This window comes from Aythya fuligula, chromosome 21, assembly GCF_009819795.1.
Source record: "Aythya fuligula isolate bAytFul2 chromosome 21, bAytFul2.pri, whole genome shotgun sequence".
In the NCBI taxonomy this organism is placed as follows: Eukaryota; Metazoa; Chordata; class Aves; order Anseriformes; family Anatidae; genus Aythya; species Aythya fuligula.
Window position 1 is genome coordinate 5,341,499 of NC_045579.1, and position 15,326 is coordinate 5,356,824.

Here is a 15,326-nt window from a genome sequence, read left to right on the forward strand (position 1 = left end):
TTTAAGTGAAAAACCACTGCTGGAGCAGCCTGGGGAGGCGGGTGGGCTGCTAAACGGAGCCACAGCGCTGTGCTAGCGGCGTGATGACCGGACACTGGGAATGTAAGCAATTTCCAGACCTTACACCCCAAGGTCACAGGCAGGATCTGGGCGAGCCTGATAGGAACGAGGAACGGATTGGGTTGCACGAAGGGCCCTCACGCAGCAGCAGCACCGATATCTTCTCCAACAGATGACACGAAGGGGGGCACGGAGGTGCCTGGAGCGCAGGGGGAAGCCACAACCATGCCTGCTGAGCTCCCGAGGGGCTGGGCAGCTGCACAAACCCCTCGCCATGCGGGAGAGGGAGCGCACGGATGGAGGCGCACACCGACGGGGACACCTCTCCACTGGTACCTGGCCTGGTGCCTTTTCTCCCAGGCCACCAAACAGCTCACAGAGCAGCCTGCTTCTTCCTCGGGGAGATAAGAGCCAGCAAGGCAGAGCCAGCAGGGGCTGGGCACCAGAAAGCCTCCAGCAGACGCTTGCAGAGAGGCCGGCTCCTCACCTGATAACACAATCAGGGCAGGCGCAGCGAGCCCCTGCCCCTTCGAGCAAGCTCAGCTCACCCTTTCTCCCCCCCGCCATCCCTGCAATGAGGGAGATAAATGCAATTTCTGCTCGCCCTGAGGCTGCCCCAGCCCCAAGCTGTTGCACGGGGAGCTGCTGTGATTCGCCCCGGGCACGCGCGCTCCTGCTGTGGCCACGGATGGCCCAGGGGCCTGGCACACGAGGGCATTTCGAAGGCGATGTCGCAGGAGGTGAGGCTCATCCACAGCTTACCCAAACACCAGGAAAATCCCCAGGAAATCCCCTGGGACCCAGAACCCAACACTCACACCCCCCCAGCCCACCTGGGGGATCCCACAACTGGACCCCAGCGGTGCCCTTTGCACGTGGGGGCTGCACGGGACACCTGCGACAGCTCCTGCTGCAGGAGAGCAGCAGCTCCAGAAGGCCAGCAGGAGACCCCGCAGCACACATCTCCTCCAAACATCCCCCTCGGCCACCACGAGCAGGCAGAGGTCTTTGCAGAGCACTCCTGCTACAAGCAGCAGCGTGAGCCGCTTGCACAAAATTAACAAAAAAAAAAAAAAAAATTGCATGTACAGGAAACGCACAGTTCCCGATTTCCAGCTCGGTTTAATGCGAAGAATTTCCTTCTTCCCTTCAGACTCACGCAGGAAGCCTGCAAACACAGCAGCCCCGTAATCTGATTAAGCCCCGTCCTACGCACGTTTCCTGGAACGGCGCAGGGCTGCGGGAGCCACTTTCCATCCCTCCCCGGCGCGCATCCCGCGGGGCAGCAAGTGCAGCCCTGCCCGAGCCCCCGCCTTCGGTCACGGCAGCGAGAAAACAACAGAAAAAAGCAATTCCTACTGCAGGGAAAATCAACGGAAAGGATTAAAGTGATGCCTAAAGGACGGCAGCCTTCAGGGTGCTTCTCTCCATACGCATCCCAGAGTGTAGGGGGTTTTTTTGGGGACCAGATGGTGTGGGGTTGTTTGGGTTTTGGCTCCATTAGGCCCCTAGGGTGGGGAGGGAACCCGAATTTGGGAAATCAGATTTCTGGGGGAAATCAGCATTTGGGAAATTGGATTTTAGCAAGCCTTTTTGGGAGTCAAAGGGCACCTACAGCGCACAGGAGGAGGGCGAGCCCCAGAAAGGCACCCCTCGGCTGCAGCTCTGCACCCATGGGTGCAGCCTAAAAAGGGGCTGGGCTGGTGGGTTGCTCACGGGGAGGCAAAGGTGATCGGCACCAGGGATGGAGGAGCCCTTTGGCCAGCCCTGGTGCTTTTTTGGTGGCTTTTCAGTGGGTTTTGGCACCAAGGAGCATCTCCAGCTGGTGCCGGCAGCGCCAGTGGCACCGAGCGGTTCCCTTTCCGCAGACCCACACTGCACACCTGGGATCCCTCGCGGCTCTGCAGGGCTCTGATTCATTCGATTCCCGAGAAGAACCATCTCCCAGGAAGCCGAATAAAGCAAACCCTGCTGGAAGAAGCGGCCAGCAGCTCCGGCACCACCCAGCCACAAAGGAAACTCGCCCTGCGCGCGGCGCTGCGAGGCTGGCTTCCCCTCCCGTGCGCCTTGCCTTCGACTGCCGCTGCAGACGGCGAGGAATTCTGCTTGGCAGCTCTCAAAAGAGATACAGCTGCATCCCAGAAACGTGTTCCAGGGTCGAGAGCGCTTCATTTGTCTTGGGACCATAACAAGAGCAGCTCGCTGCCTTGGGGGAAACCATAGGATGCTGGAAAAATCACCGAGGGCCCGATCCAAAGCCCTCTCTCTGGCAAGGTTAGCTTTCCTGCTCCGAGCTGGGCCATTAACCGTTCTCATTCCCTCCCTGGAGAAGGGCAGAAGTGGTGTATTTATGCATTTCGTGACCCGCAGTAATGCACTTGCCCTATCTGGAAATAAACAGCGGACTGGGAGCTCGTAGCTGAATTGTGACTTCTGCTGGCTCAGCATCTCCCACCCCTCGCCTTCCCGTCCTGGCAGGCTTCGTACACATTTTGTGCAATTTCCCTTGCACAAAAGTCCCCGGGCTCAGCTGAGGCATCTCAGGGCTGCAGGGGGATGCTGCTGGCACAGCCCGGTGGGATGCAGATGGATGGCTCACAAGGAAGACAACGAGGGGGCACATCCGAGGTCGCCCATAGAGTCACCTGCTTCGATTCTCCCTCCCAGGGATCCCCAAACACCTGATCCCGGCCACCGTGGGGCCACCGTGGCCCCAAACCCTGCCCCTGGTTTCGGGGCAGAGCTGAGCGCGTTGGGTGCCTCAGATGCTCAGAAACGTGGCCACCACGGGCACGGGGACCGCACAGCACCACCCTGGAGGATGCGCACAGGATGCCGTCGTGGCCAACCCTGAGCTGCCAGCCTTGCTTTGTTAATAGCTACGAGCAACCCGAGATGTCAGAGTGAGCCACAGCGTCCCAGGGAACCTGGCTGGGAAGAAAAAGCCTGCCCCAAAGGCCAGGGGCTTCTGACCTCCAAACCCCGCTGCACCCCGTGCCAGCAAAGCCAGGAAGGGGACAGAAAGGGGTTGTCCTCTGCTCAGGCTTTGAGAACCAACACAGCCAGGCCCTGGCAGCAGCTCGGAGCGGGGTTTGCGACAGCTCTGTGGTTTAGGCTGACGGCAAGCAGCTCGTTCTCCCCGCAGCAGGGCTCGGTTCTCCCTCGTGTCACCCACGTGCCCCGACGTTTCATCACCGCCTCCCCGGCCAGGCCCAGCACGGGGAGAGCGAGCAGCAGCTCCCAGCCCTTGGCACGGCTGCCAGGGCAGCTTCCCAGATGGGCTGAGCACCCAGAAATGGGTTTGTTTCACCCTCCGCGTGGCCTCCCCGAAAAGATTTGGCACGCGTGGGCACCATCCTGGGGGTAAAGCCGTTCCTTCAGCCAGGGAGCCGCCGCACCTCCACCTGGTCCCCCCCTTGGATGCGCTCCCGTGCAGGGAGGGGAGGTGGGAAGCAGCACCCAGCGCTCAGCACCAGCACTCCTGGTGCCAGCAGCCCCTCTCCAAAACCTGGCCACGCACCCCACGGCATCCACCTCACGGGCACGGCCACGGGGATTTTTAGGGCAGGTGCTGAGCTCGGTGGGTGCAGCTGGGCTCGACCAGGAGGCAGGCAGAAGGGGGAGATGCCATCCCGACCAAGTGGGCACCCTGCATTTTAGGCCAGCCCCCGGCACAAAGCCTCTCCGCACCAAACCCAATAACCGGACAGGGTTTTTTTGGGGCTCCTGTAAGCAGCCTGCTGCCCTGAAGGGTGGAGCGAGCAGGGTAGAGGCACCGCAGGCAAATATTGACTTGCCTGTGGGCACGGAGAGCGCTACCAGAAGGAAATCCAGGGGCCCTGAGCCCCAGCTTTATGTTCCATCACCCATCAGCGTGCGTTTTACATAGGGGAAAAACTGATGAGCCCGGCCTCCTCCTAAACTTCTGGGTGCTTTGAGCCACAGATGCTCGCAGAAGACCTGTTGTGCAGGGGACACAGCGAGTGCTGCATGGCAGAGAGACCCCAAAACCCCACAAACCCTCAGCGGTGGCACTGCAGGAGTGCCCGTGAGCAGGATCTGGAGGTGCTGTGTGCTCCAGAGGGCCCGTGCCCCGTCCTGTACCAGCACCAAAGGAGCCCTCTGCCCTGTGACCCATCCCATTTCTCAGCCTGAAGCACCCACCCGTCAGCTCCCAAACCCCAAACCTGCTCTGGGGACACCACCAGGCAGCTGCCTTCCCCTCCTGGAGCCACCCCAGGGAAGGGACGATGTCCCCAAGTCCCCCAGGCTCCGGCTGCCACCATGGGAAAGGGGCTGAAGCCACAAAACAGAAGCTGGGGGAGGCACCAGCACCTCGCCAGAGGCACCAAAGCACCTCACCCTGCTCCCTCACCCCACAAAGCTGCTCCGAGCAAGTTGGGGTCCCCTGGGGACCCCCCGCTCCGTGTTTTTTTGGGGGCACAGGGGCAGGTAGAGCATCACCAGGTGCTTGGGGGCAGGCTCAGGGAGCTCTTCCGCAAAGCAGGCGCGGGGCTGGGGGAAGCAGAAAGGGGGGAGAAAAAGGATTTGGGGGGGGGGAGAACAAGGATTTGGGGGGGCCTGGGACCCAGCTTCACCTCCTCCCCCCCCAAATTTCCTTTGCTCGCCTCCCCAAACGCGTGGGCACGCACCCGTGGGGAGCCGCGCGCGGAGGGGACCCAGGCGTGGGGAGCCGGAGAGGCACCGGGGGGTGCCGGGGGGGGGTCGTGGAGGTGGCCCCCAGCCCCTTACCTGCGGGAGGTCATGGCTCGGCACGGCTCGGCACGGCTCAGCCCCGCTCCGCACCGCGCTGCTGCCGCCGCCGCACCCCGGCGGGGCGGCCGGGCTCCGGGGAAACCCCTCCCAGTGACGTAGGGGAATCCCCGCCCTCTGCCCCGCCCCTAACATAGTGGGGGGGACACGGAGAGACACCCCCGAAGGCAATTTGGGTACCCCCGGGGTAAATTTGGGCACCCCGGGGTAAATTTGGGTACCCCCGGGGTGCCCCGTCGGGGGGCGCAGCCTCCTCTCATGCAGCCTCCAGTCCACTCCTGGCCTCCGGCTCCTCCTCGCAGCCCGGTTTTGGCTCTAAAACCCCCTGAAAAAATGAATACAAAGCCAAAAGGAAAAGAAAAAAGCACCAAAAAATGGCACCGGGCACCATCCGGAGACCCCCGGTGTTACCCCATCGCCCCCCAGCTCGGGGGCTGCCTTGGTGTCCTGGGGGTCCCAGGAGGGATCCCAAAAGTGTGGGGGGGTGGAAGTGGTGACCCCAAGCTGCTGCTGGGGCAGGGGTGCTGGGTTTGTGGGAGGGTTTGTGCAAACAGAGCTCATTTTGCTGTAGGAAACGTAAATTCGGGCGTTTTTAACCGACTCGCATCAAACGGACGGAAAAGGCAGAAATTGCCCCAAACGCGTGCCCTGAATCTGGCACCTTTTGTGAAGGCCGGGTGAGAAAACAAAGCCAGCTGTCCCAGAGGGAGAAAAAAACCAGGACGCAGCCAGCTACCTCCCCCCTGGCCCGGCCTGGCTGTAGTGGCAAAAATAGCAATTTCTGACTATAATAAGACTCAGCGAATTCCGCGGCTATTCGGGGAATACCCGGGGAGCTGGCAGCGGGCTGCATCCCTGCCCCGTGTGCCTCCAGATGGCTCCCGGGGCAGCGAGGAGCACAGGGGGCAAATCCAGACCCCGATACCAAGGAGCCCTGTCCTCCCCTTCCCCATTTCTCCCCCCTCTGTCTGACTGGGGGCTCCTTTCGCAGCACTGAGAGCTCATTGTGAGATCCACACTGCGGCTCTGTCTGCGTGACCCTTCTGCTCCATCCCCGGCTCTGTCTCGGTCACTGTCTGGCTGGGAGAGGTTTTGGGGCAAGCCAGGCTCTTTCCCTGCTCTGCATCCCCCAAAAAAAGGTTTTCTGCCCCATTTCTTGCTGCCAGGTGGTCGCCGGAGGCACCTGCTCCTTGGGAGGCACGATGCTTGTCTTGAATTTATAGAGCGTGCACCCGGGCTGGGGGAGTGCCTCAGTGCTTGCAGTGAGGACAGCTTCTAAAGATCCCATTTAAGCTGTGGCGAGCACCCAGAGCTGCCCAAAATCTTTTGGAATTCCCTCCTGAAGCCTTGTGTGCTCGTCTGCAGGGCCGGCTGGGCACCTGCGCATCGCAGGGACCTCCAGCACAGGCTGGAAGAGCCTGTTCAGGGTTCAAGCTGTCCACCTACAAACACTGCAGCCCTGATTTTCTCCAATTTTCTCTCCGAATTATCCCGTTTCCCAATCTGGAGACGTGGAGGTGCGTCACTGCTGTGTTTTTTTTGTGCTGCTTCAGCAGGTGGGCAGCACGCGGTGCAAGCTGGGGAGCTGCCATCCCAGGCTGTGTTGCAGCAGAGCAGGGAAAGGCATCCCTGGGGATGGATGGGACCACCCAAATCCAACTGCCCTCTCATCCCTCAAGCCCCCTTGCCCCCAAGGAGAGCAGAACCAGGCTGCCAGGCCTGCCACGCACACGCCGTGCTCCCGAGGGTGCTAAGCAGGCTGCACGGGGCTGCCAGCAAGCCTGGCCGCACCATTCCCCTGAGTCACGCCTGCTGCCTGCCCAAGCGTGCCCCCAGCGCGGCTCTTCCCCTTCTTTCCTTCCTCTTTCCCCTCACAAAGGGTTTTTCCAGCGTGTTGTTAAAAAAAAAAAAAAAAAAAAAGAAGCCACACATCCAGCTGTCAGAGCTCGGCTTTTCATTCCGGCCGAGACAACGCCAGCTTTTTCTCCTCCCGCTCCGCAGCGAGCTGGCGGCGAGCCTGGGAAAGAGGCACTGACTTTGCAAGCCCGTGCCTGCTGGAGCATAATAAGGTCATTGTCGAGAAGACGCGGCACCAGGAGGCTGATCTGGAGCGCAACACGGCCCCGGTGGAGAGTTGTGCAAGCCCCGTGGCCGCGCCAACACTGGCCCCATTGTTTGCCGCCGGGAGCCGACAAGCCGGTTCCTGCGGAGCCGCTGCAGACGGCGATCAAATGTGCGTCGTCGCCGGGTATCAGGACGCGCTGTGCCAAATTAGCGGCCTCCCAAATGGCAGGACACCCAGACACCCACATCCCATCACCACGAGGTCCTGATGGGGCGAAGCTCCTCGAAGCTCCTGGCCCCGCGGCGTGGCAAAGCGCCGGGGGCAGAGCGAGCGCTGGAGAGGCCCCGCCGAGACCCGTTGGGAACAGGAACCTGGGTGCTGGGATGTCTGAAACCACATCCTGCTTGCATATACACGTGCTGGCGGCTGCCTTTCCAGGGCTCCTCAGCTTGCTGAGGGCAAAAACCCTGGGGGAGAGGGCTGGTGGGGAGAGGGGGGCTGCGGGAGCAGCGCTTGGGGCGCGCGGGCACGGTGCCGTGCCAAACCCCTGCTGAAATTGCAGCCCAGGAGGGAATAAAAGCATGCGTGGCAAGGAAGGAGAAGCTAGGGCGTATTCGGACAGGTGGACACAGAGTAAAATCAGGTGGTGAGAGGAGGATAAAGCCCCAAAATCTCTGGCTACGAGCACTGGGTGGCATCCACGAAGACAGGATGGAGGAAACGCAGCAGGCACCTGCACGGATAGGGAGCAAGCAGGGCGCACGGGAAGGAATAAAAAAGCACCAGGCCCCTTAAAAACATCTTTAATAGTTCTCAAACTTTATTTCATGGTGATTGACGAAAGACACAAGTTAGTAATGGTTATATCATGCTGCTCCTCTACTGTGCATTGCCCTTCAGAATTCATACAGCAGTTCACAACGGTCATTAATTTACCCTATAAATGAAGCCACGTGGACATCGAAATTTAAAAAAAAAAAAAAAAAAAAAAAAAAAAGAAAAAAAAAAAAAAACAAACTTCAATGTCTGTTTTGTTTTTATGTACATACATGATATAAATGCTATTAAAAATAAAGCCCAAGTTAAGTGCATGGCCCCTAGGGAGCACTGCTGAATCCGACCTTGGTTCAAGATGCTCGACCACGAGGACGCGGCGTCCTGTTTTAAGGCATTTCCAAGCCCCAGCAAAAGCAGACAGAGTTTGCGTTGGCTTTTTTTCTTTTTTTTTGATGTTTGTTTCGATTTTTTTTTCTTTTTTTCTTTTTTCTTTTTTTTTTTCCTGCAGTGACCCTGGCTTCATTTCAGTGGCATTGTGGAAAATTAGCAGCTTCCTCCGTGCGCGCCCAACTCCCTCTGCACCTCCAGCTCCAGCCGGCACGGTCGCATCTCCCGGCTCAATCCCCTTGCTCCAAACATCACACGAGGGTCTCGCAAATCCTCCCACCCCATCCAACACCCCTGGACAGCTTCTGGCTTGCTGCACATCCCGATCAAAATGTTCCCCCCTGGCCTGGCCTGCCTATATACATGCCACACAGCCTATATACAGCAGCCACTTAAAATGTGGGATTGCCACGCACACACCCAGGTACACACACAAATTCGGGTGTCCTCTTCTCACCAGGGGCACGATATCCCCTCTAACATATCCCCTCTCTAACATTTTGCCACCATTTTAGAGAAATAACAAGTTAGAGCAGATTTCTCCCAGGTTTCGCTGGGCTGGGGGGCAGGTGGTGCCATGGTTTTGTTTCCTTGGGTGGCAGAAAAATTTCCGGAGGAATCGATTGAGGAAATTGAGGATTTTGATTGATAACTGAGGAGATAAAGGGGAAAAAAAATGGGAAGAAGGAGGGAAGAGGAGAAATTCTGGCAAGGACCACCAGCAGCCCTGCCTTGCTAAGCATCATCCTGCCCCCTGAAAAGGGAACCGCAGAACGGGGCTGGCTGAGGTGCTGGGCACAGCTTTTGTGTCCTGCAGGTGAGTGGTTCTGACTTCTGAAAAGGAGCCCATGCAGCCTTTAAATTAAAAAAATAAAAAATGGAAAGAAAAAGCAGGCTGAGTGGTTCGCTGCCGTGCTGTTCCCCTTCATTAGGTCCGTGTTCAGAGCTTGCCCTGCGAAAAGCGATTCGACTTCTCACGGCTCGAAGGTCAGTGCTCGGAAACAACACTTGGAGAGGGAAGGGAAGCCAGGAGGTGAGCTGGGAATGGGTGGGAAAATGGCAAAATGATGGCAAAACGAATGGCAAAAAAATGGCAAAATGATCCCCAGGACATCCAGCACCACGCGATTGCCGGGCAGGGTCCTAATTCTGTGCGCTCCACGAAGTAGGATGGGCACAAAGCAATGCCACCACGGTGTCCCCATACCTGGCAAGGGGACACAGATGCAAGGCAGCAGCAGGAATTTCTTCCCATGGAGAAGGAACCTGAGAGCAGGAGGCCTTTTTTTTTTTTTTTCATATCCACCATCCCTTTGCTTTCCTCCTACTTGGAGACCCGGTGTTGGCACCCACGTGCGTGCAGGCTCACAGGCACTCGCAACATCCATCCACCCAAGCACACACGCTGGCCGTGCAGCTGGCATCGTGGCATCACTTTTAGGACTTTTTTGGGCGAAGACAAGAGCTTAAAACCTCCCAAACTCTCCTGCCCAGCTGCTCGCTGTGCCCGTTTCCATCGGAGCTGCTGCTGCTGCTGGGCTGGTGGCATCCAGAGGGGCTTCGGTCGCGGCGTGGAAGCCCCCACATAGCACCGGGTGCTGCAAAAGCTTCAGGTCAAGATGCAAAAAGGACGTGGGCCAGGAAAGGACAGGTCCGAGAGATTTTTTTTTAGTGGAAAGGGGCCTGATCCCATCCCCTCGCAGCCTGTTTGTGGTGCAGGGAGAGCGCTCCCGGCTCTTGGAGAGGTGCTGCAAGCGCTCAGCGGCGCACGGGAGGGCAGCGTTTGGTACGGGGCAGCTCTGGGAAGAGCAGCCAGGGCGAGCAGGAGGTGAGGACGTGGCTGGGTAAAGGCAAAGCGTGGAAATGAGGTTTCACAGCTGCTTCTGCACGTGTCCAAGAAGAAGAGGAGGAGGAGGAGAGCCAACAGAGAAACCCAAATTTCTCCCGCAGCCCCTTCTCAGTCCAGCACACAGTCATAAGACAACCAAAGAGCAATGCTTTCCTGCCTGCTCAGAGCAGACCTTGGTCTCTCTTCCAGTGCATGGCATCCCTGATTCGAACAGAGCATAAAGGAGAAAAGCACTTGAGATCCTTACACACATAAATTAGAGTGAGAGGAAGGGGGGAGGAGGGAGATGGGGCGAATACGGGGCCGGGAGGAGGCTCGCCAGAGCCAGACCCCGGAGCAGTGGGGCCATCCCCACCTGATGGCCACATCCCAGCTCAGCCAGCACGCAAAAAGGGGCTTTGGGGCCAGGCCTGAGAAAGGCAAGTGGCCAAGCCACTAAGGGCTTGCCAGCACCAGCATCCTTTTCCCCCCGTGGCGTGAACAACGACCCAAGAACGCAAGTAAGGAGGGGAAAAAAATAAAATAAAAAAAAAGAAGCTTCAAGTATGGATGAGATTTACAATGCGGGTGCAACGGGGAAGTTCTTCTGTCACTTCTTGGAGACTTGGTTCAAGGTTTGTTCTTTGTTGCTGCTGCTTGCTTAGAGTCTGACCGACCTGGATAGACTGCAACCGAACAAATAACCCAACAAAAAGGTGTTTCCTCCCCCCCCTTTTCCCCCCCCTCCCCCCCAAAAATATAAAAAGCAATAAGTTTACAAAAATAGAAAATAATTACAGCAATAGGCAGGAGGGAGGGAAGGAGAAGGAAGGGTCCCTGGGGGTCTATTTGGCTGAGCAGTGTAATATCGTGGGGTTGTTTAAAGCGTCCTCCACCAGATGCAGTTCCTGGCGGTCGACAACCACGTCCCGTATACAGCCAACAAAGCCGGTGCTGTAAGCCTTGGGCAGCTTGTGGGCCACGCCGAGCTTCTCCATCCCCCCTGCAAGAAAGAAAGGAGAGTTGGGGGGGTGCGAGGACAGCGGGCACGCCGCCGCGCCCCAGCACCCTGCCCAGCCAGCAGGGCGCACCTGGGAACCAGGCTCAAAAAACTGGCCAGAAATATTATATTCTGTATTATCATCATCATCATCATTATTTTTATAATTATTATCATTATTATTATCATTATTTTAATCAGGTAAATGCCAGTTCCACCCAACACACACGTAGGTTTCCTAAAGATGCCTAAAACGGCAACGTGCGTTTTTAGATATCGGTTCAACCTGAAACATTTCACATCGAGGTTGATCAATCACAAAGCCTTCTGGCAGAGCCAGCAGGGAAGCCAAGCCAAAGCTTCTCATGGAAAAAAATTTGCTTTCCCCATGACTTCTAGGCTGCTTTCAGCACCAGGAATAGCATCTGGGATGCTGCCTGCTCAGGGGCGAGGCTGCGTTTTTGGATACGGGCTCTCTGGAAGCCACGTTAGACCTGGAGCTCCAAATTTAGACTGGGAGAAGAGATAGTTCTGGAAGGTCAAATGTGGCAAAGCCACCCGGGGGGCCAAGGATCCCATAGGAACAAGCCTGGGAGCCTCATATCCCACCTGGGGGGGCTCCCCCTGTGTGCCCCCAACGTACCCAGCCACAGGGCCCCGTCCGTGTCCAGCTGCGTGGCGCCGAGCGGAGAGGAGCCAGCGACGGGGGCTTCATTGCCAACTTGCAGGGACCCTTCTCTCTGCACCCTGCTCCGGCGGGGAGGCAAGGAGAGACACAAATTAACCACCCCGCAGGCAAAAAGTTACCCCTAGAAAATAAAATACCCGTGGGCTTTCTGCAAGACCCACCACCGCTGCACCCCAACTGGATGCTCCGGCGCACCCCGGCCACCCCACAACCTCCCCAAAACCCACCCAAATCCTCCTCCAAGGGGCAGAAATGCCCCCCAAAGGGGCAGAAATCCCCCCCGAGGTGGAGAAATCCACTCCCCAGGAGCAGAAATCCCCGGCACGCCAACCACGCCAGCCAGCCACCACTCCCCATGCCACCCGAGCGCGGGGCCGAGCAGCATGCCGGCGCCTCCGCCAACCCGAAGAGAAGGCACGAACCCCTCCGCACCTCCCCGAGCCCGTCCCGTTGGCACTTCCCAGAATTTCGGGCAGGCGTGTCGCAGCACGCGCCCCATTGCCCACATGCCTCTCCTCTATTCTTATCCCAGGAGAGCGGTGACCCCCGGGGACCCCCGGGAGCGGGGCCAGAGCCGTGACTCAGGCTCTCGACCCTAAATCACCGCTGGCCCGTCCCGGAGCCACCCGTGGCGGCCCTGCCAACCCTTCCCACCTGGAGGCTTTGATGTGGACCCAACGGTTGGTGTTGACGGGGACCGTGGAGCGCAGGACGACGGGCTTGGAGCCCAGGTCGTAGGTCATCTGCACGAAGCCGTCGACGATGGCGAGGGCGATGTAGTCGGAGCGCTCCAGCCCCTTCCCACTCCACAGGATCAGGCCCTGCGTGGCCTCCGTTTTGATGCTCAGCTCGAAGCGGTTGGACTGCAGGGCCTTCTCGCTGCGCCGGGAGGTGGGAGGACAGGGAGAAGGGTTAAAACACGGCCGCGAAAAGCACGAGCCTGTGGGGTCTAAGAGAGGGTCCACTGGAGGTCCCCAACCCAGCTCCCACCCATAAAATTGGTGCCAGAGATGGATGGGGGCACCTGGGCTCTGCCCTCCTGAGCCTGAAGGCACTGGGGATGCAAAGACCAGGGCAGGAGCTGCCCAGTTCCCTTGAGAATGACTTATTTTTTCCCAAAAAATCCAAATCGAATGCCCCCATTTTGCCCTCCGTGGAGGCACCGAGCCCTGCAAGCTGCGGCACCCCAGGCTGGCTCGACCAAAACCCAACGGGAACCCCAGGGGGTGGAGAGCGTCCAGAGGCAGCAAAACCTTCCCCCTCCTGGACGCAGCACCTTTCTCCAAGGGAGGAATGAAGGACAGGATTTTCCCCACACTGGCCTTCCCATTTTTGCTCAATCCCTTCTGGAATGGGCCAAAAAAAAAAAGGCTTTTGGCTACGTGGCCATACGGAGTTGCCAACTGCCACGTCGCCAACACGTGCACATGGACAGGACAACACAGACAACACGGGGGGCTTTTTATTCCCAAGGGACACTGCTGGACAAGGGCACCACGTGCCCCAGCCTCCCCCTCACCCATTTTTGCCTTCTCATGTCTCCCCCAGGAGCAAGGGCCAGAGCCGGAGCTGCTGCTCCTCTGCTGGAGCTCCCTCCGCGTTCGCCCTCATCATGTTCAGAGCCGGATCCCTTAGGGATAAAAAGCCCGGAGCAGGGACACACGGAGCAGGCACGGACACACAGACACGCAGGGTGACAGCGGAGCACGGGGAACGAGCTGGAAGCCTGGCACGGACTCACCTGGGCTCGGCGGGGTAGTCCTCGTCGGGACTTAAGATGCGGGAAGAAAGGGGAGCGTGCCATAAGCGCGGGGCGGCGCGGGGACCCTGCCCTCCCACCCAGCACCCACCAGCAGGGAGCCCGGACCCTCACGGTCCTCGGGGCTGAGCTTTTAGGCAGCCGGGGGGGTTTGCAAGTCGCTGCTTTAGCTGGGGTGGGCACTAGGATGTCACCAAGCAAATGCCCCTTTGGGTCGCCCAGCTCGCCCGCGCTGCGCCACTGGGGTGCGCGGATGGGGATGGGGAAAAGCGGTGCTGGGGAAGGGACCCCTTGGTCCTGAGCGGCCAGCACCCCAAAAGGGCAGCCCCCCAGCTGGCTTTTGGGGCCGGCAGCGGTCACGTAAGGCTGCTGTGAGTCAGTGCGTGGAGAAGGGGAAACCCAGAGCCACAGCTGTGCTGCTGGCACTGCCTGTGGGTGTTTGGGGCTCCCGCGCCGCAGCCAGCTCCAGCCATCCGTGGGGATAAAAATGGGTGTTGGAGACAAAATGTACGGGCATGTCGCGGCCGGCAGCGCCCCGGGAAGCAACTGGAGCCTTAATCCTGCCCCAGGCACTCCCGCTGGCTGGCCCCGGGGAGATGGGATAGCTTTTTATGGGCAGCCCAAGGAGCCCTTCAGGGCCCCAGCTGCCAAAATCCTGGCTGAGGGACCCGCGGAGAAGCTCTGAGCTCCCTTTGCAGGACGAGGCATGCACGGCCGAAACGGGCACAGGCTGGCTCAGGTGGGGAGCAGCTGGGAAGGGCGACCTTCCCCACGGGGGCAGGATGCAAAGGCAGCAGCTTTCTGCTGGACTGCAGGCTCGTGGCTCCTCGGTGCCGCCCCTCTAAGCCCCCGTCTGCCTGCCCGAGCCCTCCTGCCGCCCCCCGTGCTGTGCTGCACATCACCTGGAGCACACATCCAGGCTCGGGAAGGTTTTCCCAGCATGGCCAGGCTGGATGCATCCATTTTATGATAATATATAATATCCATAATGATCAAAACTCATGCTGGGAAGCCAAGGCAGGCCTAGCCCCGCTCGCTTCCCTCTCCAACGCTTTGCTGCTGATGGGAGAGGTTCCCCCCGGGACCTTCCCTCCTCCATCCTCACCCATCTGAAGGTTGAATTGCAGCTGGGACAACATCTCCCCGCAGCAAAGGGGACTCACACAGCTCCCACAGCCCCCTGAGAGCCAGCAGAGCTGTGAGATCCTTGCCCCGAAGCGGGGATCCCACCCACAGCAGCCCCCGGCGGGTGCCCCCCTGCCTGCCCCATGGATGGGCTGGGGTCAGGGTGCTGGTGGGGTTGGTCCGGGGAGGGGGGGCACGGGCTGTACTTACGCAGGGATCTCATTTGTCAGGTGGCTTGGAAATGAAAAATAGGGACACTGAGAAGAGACAGACAGACAGACAGACAGACAGAGCGACAGGCGGGACGCAGACGCTGTCCTTGGGGAGCGGGGAGGGGCGCAGGGGGCGAGGGAGGGAGCGCAGCACCCTCCCTGCTCAGCACCGTGGGGCTGGGAATCACCACGTCCAGCCTCGTCCCACCCCAAACCAAAGCGTGCCCCCCAAAAAGAGGGGGAGCACCCAGCCCCGACGTTGGCCAGGCACTGCGCTGCCATCAGGGCAGCTTTTTACCAGCTGGAACTTGGGGATCCCAGCCCTGGTTTGGCTCGCCCTGAATTTGGGCGCTGCTTTTTGGGCATCCTTCAGCCCCGTGGGTGCTCCTGCCCAAACCCTGATTCCTCCTCCTGGCCGTGGCTGGGCTCAGCGTTACCTCCTGGTCACGGCGTTGTGGTACTCCATGAATGTCCTGCCGTCAAACGCGATGGCCTCGGCGTCTCCAGCTGCCTTCTCGATGATCACTGGAGGGGGAAAAACGGGGAGCTGTCATGGAACAGAGCATGGCCAGGCCAGGAAAACCTCCCTTCATCCCCATCTGCCGTCCCCGGGGACATGCCAGCACCGAGCCAGCCCCTAGAGAGGTTTTAC

The 15,326-nt window shown here is 59.2% G+C and overlaps 2 protein-coding genes across 7 annotated transcripts in view; both read right to left on the minus strand.

Moving 5' to 3' along the window:
• LOC116497573 (tyrosine-protein phosphatase non-receptor type 11-like) overlaps positions 1–4,838 on the minus strand; it is a 37,634-nt gene extending 32,796 nt beyond the window's left edge. For both annotated transcript variants that reach the window (XM_032201400.1, XM_032201399.1), the window contains exon 1: positions 4,813–4,838. In XM_032201400.1, the coding sequence (XP_032057291.1) occupies positions 4,813–4,826 (14 nt within the window). In that variant the 5' untranslated portion in view covers positions 4,827–4,838. The remainder of the gene's footprint in view (positions 1–4,812) is intronic.
• A 5,837-nt stretch (positions 4,839–10,675) lies between these two features.
• AGRN (agrin) overlaps positions 10,676–15,326 on the minus strand; it is a 72,090-nt gene continuing 67,439 nt past the window's right edge. For 2 of the 5 annotated variants that reach the window (XM_032201502.1, XM_032201500.1), the window contains 5 exons: positions 15,112–15,199; positions 14,673–14,696; positions 12,233–12,457; positions 11,534–11,637; positions 10,676–10,893 (listed from right to left, as the gene is read on the minus strand). In XM_032201502.1, coding sequence (XP_032057393.1) covers positions 10,736–10,893; positions 11,534–11,637; positions 12,233–12,457; positions 14,673–14,696; positions 15,112–15,199 — 599 coding nt within the window. In that variant the 3' untranslated portion in view covers positions 10,676–10,735. Of the gene's footprint in view, positions 10,894–11,533; positions 11,638–12,232; positions 12,458–13,319; positions 13,350–14,672; positions 14,697–15,111; positions 15,200–15,326 lie in introns of all 5 variants that reach the window. The other 3 variants (XM_032201504.1, XM_032201503.1, XM_032201505.1) reach the window with 2 other exon arrangements.